The sequence below is a fragment of the Salvia hispanica genome, chromosome 1, assembly GCF_029641045.1.
Source record: "Salvia hispanica isolate PSC_SH4W2 chromosome 1, Shi_PSC_v1, whole genome shotgun sequence".
Taxonomy (NCBI): domain Eukaryota; kingdom Viridiplantae; phylum Streptophyta; class Magnoliopsida; order Lamiales; family Lamiaceae; genus Salvia; species Salvia hispanica.
This window is the reverse complement of record NC_142692.1, coordinates 67,285,469-67,294,418: the sequence shown is the minus strand read 5'-3', so window position 1 is coordinate 67,294,418 and position 8,950 is coordinate 67,285,469. Positions and strand designations below refer to the sequence as shown.

At 32.7% G+C, this 8,950-nt stretch overlaps 1 protein-coding gene across 1 annotated transcript; it reads left to right on the top strand.

Annotated features, from left to right (window-relative positions):
* The first annotated feature begins 7,006 nt into the window (after positions 1–7,006).
* LOC125217663 (uncharacterized) lies at positions 7,007–8,300 on the top strand. Its single transcript, XM_048119179.2, has 4 exons — positions 7,007–7,330; positions 7,410–7,541; positions 7,704–7,838; positions 8,120–8,300. Exons 1-4 carry the CDS (start codon positions 7,094–7,096, stop codon positions 8,195–8,197), a joined length of 582 nt encoding a protein of 193 aa, XP_047975136.1. The 5' UTR covers positions 7,007–7,093; the 3' UTR covers positions 8,198–8,300.
* The last annotated feature ends 650 nt before the right edge of the window (positions 8,301–8,950 follow it).

Here is an 8,950-nt window from a genome sequence, read left to right as displayed (position 1 = left end):
CTCTACATTATTCTCTTTTTTACTTTACTCTCTCTCTACTTTAACTATTTATTATTATTTTTGCAAAACTGGTGTAAAAACAGAAATGGGACAATCTTTCTGGGACGGAGGGAGTAATACTTATCATAATAAAGGAAAATAGCTGAACATAAGTAATAATAATAACAATAATAATAAAAATAAAGGAAAATGGCTTTCTACTAAAAAGTTAAGATGCCCAAGAGGCTTCATGTGGGCTGCAAAAACTGCAAAGCTGATTTGATTTCTTTTGTTTATTCTTATCCGCTTCTCTTTTGAATTAATTAAAGTTGCATAAACCGGCTCACTTAATTTATGACCTTTTAGAATAAGGTTTGTTATTTATTTAGGGGTTAGTAGTAATATTTTATGTGTTCGATTTTGGACGTATTGCATGAAATATCACCACCTTTTCTCCATCAACTATTCTAAATTTTAAGCGTTTTTAATCAAATATCCAACTATGTAAAATTAGGCGACATAAAGTTATTAATCTTGTAGAGTCTAAGGGTGTAACATTTTCCCACTTCAATACATGAAACGACATTGTTTTAGCAAAAAAATAAAAATAGTTACCTAAAAATTATTATAATGTCCTCGTAGCAAACAAATTGAATTCATTAAGTTTATGGTAGTTGTCTAATCAATAGAATATTGAATCCAATCAAAGGTGCATCAAATCCAAGGACAACAAGATACTCGTATCCTATCATATCATCAATTTATTTCAATTTACTCAAGAAATACCTATAAAATTATTCTCTGTGGGATAATATTTTGGATTTGCATAAACAAACATGGCATGTTACATTGACGTGGAGCTAAATTGTTAATCATTAAGCATATATGCAAGGACCACGATTAGGTATTTGTCCTGCAATATTTTTGAGGCATATTGTTTTAATCTCCTACAAATAGGGGGACATATATATAAAAAGAACAAAAAAATAATTAAAAAAAGAAAAAGAAAATGTGCGATATGAATTGGGAATTTGGGATCCTGTGTTTGACTGAGGCATCAAAGAATTATGTATGTACATTAAAAGTTCGACAAATCCATAGCCACCACTCCATGCACATATATACTAATTCATTCATTTCAAGAGAGACAGAGTAATCGAGAGCCGAATCTATTGAATGAAAATATATATACTCGAAACTATGTATATGTAGCGGATTTAAAACATAATTTAGAGTATCTATTGATGAGAAATGATTTGCACCCTGAAGTAAACCAATAGGAAAAATATAACCATTTCTTACAAGCACAATTTTTTAAAAAAAATTGTTACGGTCTCAATGTTCATATCGGTTATGAGAGCAACTGGTGTTGGATTAGTTCTCCTATTTGGTCTATAAGTTTCTCAAAAACGACTACATTTAAAATCATCTTCTTCTACATACAAGGGCGAATGTACATGTTAACAAAGTGGGGCAATTGTCCCACCTCTTATATTTCATCCCATGTATCTATATGCATATTTTAAATTTAATTCTTTTAATTTTCTACTAAGTGCCCCTCCTCAAAATTTTAAAATTCCTTTGTATATAAATTTGCTCCCTTTCCTTCAAATTCCTAGCTCCGCTCCTGTCTGCATATCAGGAAAATGATGTTCAGTCAACCATATGAGAAAAGAAGGCCCTCTCAGACAATTTGAAGATAAAAGGGAAATGTTGTAAGTAACTTAGGACGAAGGGAGTACGTGCAATAAGTTAAGTTCACATGTAGTAATGTACTACTCCATACAAACTTTATAAATTCTAACTAGTCGATTTCAATTCAAGTCCTAAACATTTCACGTTCTAAACTTTATGAAGATTCTCATTTGAACTTGTATCTAATCTAAATACTAGTAATAGTACTATTTATTAAGTTAATATGATGTGCAGGGAACATGATCCTGTTCCCTCAGATATATATTCAAAGAGCAATTGCGAAAGAGAAGTTGGAACCTTACTTGATTTACTTGCTTTCTTTTCAGATATGGAATCTCGAATCTCTTTCACTCAACTTGATTGCAAGTTTGCGTCACATCCCTCCCTCCCACCCCAACCTCTAAAACGACATGCGCGGCGCCACCTAATCCACCAAATGTGTGAGGACTTACTTAAAGCTAGAAGATGGACGGAGCATAATCACAGAAGCAACTCTGATATACATAAAGGTGCATTATAGCTCGCCCTGCCTCCTAGTTAGTTGGTTGATGTTTGTTTAGTTTTTGTTTTCTTTGTTCTGCTTCAGGGGTGCATTTCCTTTGTTTAGCTTTCTTTTTCTGGTTTGAGTTTTTTTTGTTGCTTGTTTTCTTGGGCTAGTTTGTTGATACTGAACTTTGGTTCCTTTGCTCACCGATCTCTAAGCGGTTTGAGCCTTTTCTCTCGTCAAAAAAAAAAAAAAAATTGTGTTCTGAAATTACAATTTTACTATGCAAAAGTGAAAATTCCTCCTTCGATTGCAAATTATATCAATTGATACATTCCTAAAATTATTCTGAATCCGCCACTACTTATAGCTAATCGTTCCCAATTCCAATCACTAGGATGTCTCAAAAAATTCGGACATTAGACATTAGGATATCCACCAAAATTAGACAAATTCTAATATGAGAAGTTTTAAACAACATATTAACCATACATCATTTTAGACCACTAATACTATTTCTACCACATTTTCCTCATCTCTCTCCTACTTTATCAATTGCGTATTAAAATATGTGTCATTTACAACGTTGTCTATTTTTTTTTTATAATATATATTCAAACCGACATTCATATATTCATGTGTTCGATATGTAATCATCAAAACTAGAAGTAACAAAACCTAAGGAATAGAATCGTACATGGCACATGAATATAATATAAAAAGGGATAACATTTGTTAGCATATAGAGAGTTATACACCTCTAATAATCATTAATATGATGGGGCATTTTAAATCTTTTGACCATATTCTGTTGTGTTGTGTGTCAGTGTGTGTTAGAGAGTGAGAGTCAAGAAAATTTCTGATTCTGTTACTAAGATGTTTGATAGGCATGCTTTTCGTGGAGAATTGACATAAAAAATAAAGTTAGCCTTGTATAAGAGGAAACTGTGTATATGATTTAAAATGTATTTATTCCCAGACATGAAATCACCATATTATATTCCTTTTCATATTTTTCGATATACATCGAATAGGAAAATATTATATGTGGGCTGCAGACACGAGAATCGGTCCTCTTTTCGTCCTAAATTCTGCTTTGACCATATTTATTTTATGAAAAAATAATAGTCCTTCTATATTACTCCCTTCGTTCCATAGTAACGGAAGCGTTTCTTTTCGGCACGGAGATTAAGAAAAATTGTGTTAGGTGAGTTAAGTAAAGGGAGAGTAAAGTGGAAAATGAAAAAGGTAGAGAGATGAAGAGCGAATAAAGTAAGAGATTGTAAAATAGATATGGAGAAATGTGTTGATTTTTACTCCCTCCGTTCCATAGTAATAGAGTCATTTTGCCATTTTAGTACGTTCCATAGTAACAGAGTCATTTCCTTTTTTAGTAAAAGTCAACACATTTTTCCACATTTACTTTACTCTCTCTCTTACTTTTTTCTCTCTTCATCTCTCTACCTTTTTCATTTTCTACTTTATTCTGCATTTACTTAACTCAACTAACACAATTTTTTTAAAGCTCCGTGCCGAAAAGAAACGTCTCCTTTACTATAGAACGGAGGGAGTACTAAAAAAGGAAATGACTCTATTACTATGGAACATATCAAAATGGCAAAATGACTCTATTACTATATATGGAACGGGGGTATGAAGTTTTGGTCAAAATTTCTGATTTGTTCCATGAACTTTGAAATTTAAATTAAATCACGAAATTTCATTTTTTCTCAATTGTCTCATCCTTGTACAAATCGACAATTTTTTTTGTGACGTTAAAAACGACAATATTTCAATAAGATAAGAAAAGAAATGAAACATGTTGTTTTGAATATCATAAAAAGATGGTGTTTTTTTTTTGCATGGATGTGTTAATCTTCATGATTTAATAGTCCAATTTCAAAGTTAATGGAATAGACCAGATTTGACGAACTTCATGATTAAAATGACTCTTAATCCTAAAAATCATATACTTCGCTTAGATCAGTTTTTGTTGAATTCGTGGTCATGTGTTCAAATCTTATAGAGGCAAGATTTATTTTGAATTCATCATTTTTACATAGGAACTCTTCATATATAAAGAATTAAATAATAATTAGTCCATTGTTTGTACCATTTCTCATTAAAAAATGGATATGAAACTATGAAAGTAATGCATTTATCCAAATAAATAATACGTTCCCATTTCAATTATAATGGATATGAAAAGAATTCTCATGTTCTTAAATTCATTATAATAAGTCTCAGTTGAACACCTTAAACTCTCCTAAATTTGTGTGTGAAGAAGTTCAAATGAGAAATGAGAACTCTCTTATCATAAAAGAATCATTTTCAGCCTTTAGATTGTGAATATCTGATGTGGATGCATCTCTTTACTTGATGAATACATACTTGGAGTCGATCCTAAATTGAAAGAAAATGTCTCGTGTAAGAATTTCCACGATAAATATCGTTACTTTACATGTTAAATGCAAGTGTTCCAGATAATTCTTTCATTTCGGTCCGTCCCACATAATTTGTCTCACTTCACTTTTACTATTTTTGGTAGTGGACCTCATATTGCACTAACTCAATTCTACTCATATTTTATTATAAAACTAATACTTTAAAAGTAGGACCCACGTCTCACTAACTTTTTTAACTCACTCTCCATTAGATTTCTTAAAAACTGTGCCAGGTCAAAATATCCCAAATTATTTGGGAAGGAGTACTATGTTGCAACAAATATGACTCAAATATATATGAGGGGGATGTACCAACAATTTTTCATCTTATGACTATTATCCAAATGGAACCATTTATATTTAAATAGATAGAAAATAAAAAACCCACTGAATAATTGATGGAATTGTATAAAATGATTATGCTAGCTGGCATTGAAAATCAAAGAAAATATATGGTCCGAATCATAGATTCTTAGGCTATGTATATAGGTCAGATCAAAGGGGACAGCTTTAAACAGTAGAAGAATAGTGAGCACATGAAGTGCTCTATTCTGCTGCTTCCTTTTACTTATTTATTTTCTTTCTTCTTTATATATATATAAATTCAGATTTATATGATCATCTTAACTAGACTGAAACAATTCAAAACACTAATATAATTATAACTAACTAATCAAACTTGGAACAAAAGTTGGAACACTAATATAATTATAACTAACTAATCAAACTTGGAACAAAAGTTGCATTACTCACTACTCTGCAAACTATAATTGCATAAACTACTATATAATTAAGTAGTAAATTAATTACTAATTTAAACTCCTGTTGTGAAAGTCTATCCAAGAGCCAATAACAACCATGAAAAGACAAGAGTGGGCATGTATATGTAGAGAATAAAATCGGCTGCAGCCACAATTTTAAACATTTGATTTATTTACCCCACTTATATACTATATGCTCAATATCTTAGATTATGCTCAACAGTAACACTAGTTTTATTATAGCCTTTTTCAGCTCAGACCTTTACATGATTTCCTCGTTCTAGATGCTGCATAAAGTGTATAATTTCATTAATTTTTTGTATCTATGTAAAAAAAAAATTACCCACAATACTACATCATATATTAGTAGTAGCAGCAGTAGTTGTAGGAGTTAATTTTTATGTAAATATGTTCGTTAAGAATAAAGACCGCACGAATGTCAGTCCGGATCACCTAATTCTTTTCATGCACCATCTTCTATTCCACTCCTCACAAACATAAGTAATGGGCCCACCATTATATTTTATGTTTGTGAGAAGTGGAGCAGGGGATAGTGTAGGAAAAGAATTAGGTGATCCGGACCGAACAAATGTATATATGTATAAGTAGTAGGAGACCTAATGTTATATTTCTAGAAACATAGTTTGAAATTGGACTTGATATAGTAATATGAATTCATGAATTTTAGATTGTACTATAATAGTTGGAGACCTATTAATATATTGTAGCTAGAAACATGTTTGAAATTGGACTTGATATAGTTATATGAATTCATGAATTTTAGACTTAAGCCTATTGAGAAACAATTTTGTATTTATCACAACCACATACTCCGCCAATCTTTGTATTGATATAGTATTAAACTCGAAAGGCAAAGCAGTAAGCCCACAAACATGAAGTTCTTCACATTGCAAAAAAAAAAACACCAATCATCGGCAGAAAATTTCGCTAGTAAGTTTTAAAATTTTACCAATAAAATGATTTTTTCAGATTAGTGACAAAATGAACTTCTAACTACATCGGATAATATTTAGCCGCTAATTTTTACTAGGGGATTAATGGCCGAAAAGGCTCGGTCGGCAAAAAAAATGAAGTTATTATCAAATTAGGGGCAACAAATTATTGGTATCATCCTACGTCAGATGAGTAAGGAAAGTTGGAAGCAGTATATATATAAGTGTTGTCCAACCCCAATTAATTTTGGGCCTTTTGGGTGATCCAAAAATAAATTCGTGTGGACTTGGCTCCATCCAAAGCGGACAATACCTAACTAATGTGCAGTTGACGATCCCAATACAAATTCCACCACTAATACCCAAAAATATTTTCCCTATCACTATAATTAGCCAGTAATTTGCGCCAATTATGGAGTAGAAAATGTGTGTTTCTTTTTAAATCAACAATCAGGCACATGTTCTCACATTATCAATAAAGAATCTATTACTATATACTATAATAATGTAAATTTAAGACAAACCTCGTACACAAATCAGATGAAGATTCTGCACATATATAAATATGCATTAAGATGATAATAAGACCTAAATGAAGACTAGACATGAGAGAGACAGCAAGTGGAGAAGGGGCCATTTTTGTTTGATGCTATAAATAGTTCCCACCACCATCCCAACTTCTTCACAACCAACTCCCCATCATCTTCTTCTTCTTCTTCTTCTTCTTCTTCTTCTTCTTCTTCTTCTTCTTCTTCTTCTTCTTCTTCGTCTTCACTAATGGATCGCTACTGCTTCGATTACCCCCCCGATTTCTGCAACTCCTCAAACATCTTCAACTCCAACCTCCCATTGCTGAGCTACGACGTCAATTCCCCGGTTTCTGTCGCGTCGTTTCCAGACGCCGCCCTTCCTTCCGACTACATGGTGGTTCCGCAAATGGAGGCCGGCTTTCGTGATTTCTCGGCCGGTGAAGAGTGCTGGCCGCCTTACAGTCCCATGCTTGCTGAAAATTGGGTTTGATTTCCAACTTTATGCATATACAATTTCACTTTGGCATTTCTTCGAATAGGTTAATGAGTGTTTGTGGTTTTAGGGGATACAAGGGAAGGCGGCGGATGAGAGCGATCAGGTGAAGGTGGGGAGATATTCTGCTGAAGAAAGGAAGGATAGAATTCTCAGATATCTGAAGAAGAGAAACCAGAGAAATTTTAATAAGACCATCAAGGTCAGAATATGAACTAAGACGATCTTAAAATGATCTCGGTGTTTAATTTGGTTATTCAGTTATGCATTAGGATTTAGTTGTGTTTTTTTTTTTTTTTTATCATGGCATTGTATGTGTGTGTATTTTGGTTGATTTTCGTATGTGTATTCGGTGGTGGTGCAGTATGCTTGTCGGAAAACCCTAGCCGACAAACGTGTCCGAGTTCGCGGGAGATTCGCAAAAAACAATGAAGCCTCTCAAGATGAAATATTGATGGACTCGGCCTCTTTTCAACTAAACTATTCATTTCAAGACGAGGTACTTACATATTAATTTGCTGTGTATTTCGTATAAACAGTGACAGATCCAGAAAACAGAACTCGTGGGTCAGACACACTAAAAAATGTCGTTGGAAGGCAATGGCCGTCGCAACTCCATAGGTCAAATTTAGTGGAGTTTTTCTGGCCCTCGTGAGGCGGTGGTGGAGTGGGTCGAAGTCGACCCACGGTCCCATCTGGATCTGTCATTGCATTTAATAATCTTTTAATCAAAACTTGGTACTATTTATTTAATCAATTTTATGGTTAAATGTTTGGCAGATGGTGAAGTTTGATGAGGAGTATTGGATACAAGTAGCAATGGACAATCTTGGTCACTTTCCTTACTTAGGCAGCTAGAATCAGCGGTCGAAATTATCATATAAATTAAAATTGATGTTTATTTTATCATTTATGATATTGAATTGCAATCCTAGACTCTCAATCAACGATGATTAATATATATCATGATTATTCCAATTCTACTTACTTTGCAATGTCAATAATGTGAACTTTGTTAATTAATTATGAGTGATTAAATCTCAAGTCAATTAAATTAGTACTCCCTCTGTTCCCTCATAGTTTAGAAGGAACTTTTCGGCACAGAGTTTAAGAAATGAATGTTAAGTGTGTTAAATAAATAGATAAAAAAGTAAGAAAAAGAAAAAAATAGAGAGAAAAAAGTAAAAAGTGAATAAAGTAGAGAGAATAAAGTAAGAAAGAGTAAAGTAAGAAAGAGAAAAAAATTACTATATATGGAAATGACTCAACTATAATGGAACTTCCTGAAATGGAAAAATGACTCAACTATGAAGGAACGGAGGGAGTACCACTAATTAGTTATAAACCACGAATCCGAAGTTGGAAAGTCTTGAAATGATGAGCATACCTTTTGTGGTTGTGATCGATTCTTTGATTAGGTTTTTATTCCATTCACAATATACCCACATGCATACATCTAAGCTTTTGTCAATAGCTTTTTCCCTTCTTTATCTCGTGTTAATGTGGTGTTTTTAATAGGATCAATAACTATTCATAGTCAATATTCGTGATGATTCAAACCACAGACCTATAGATCAGAGGAGAAACGAAGATGCGATTTATTTATCACAC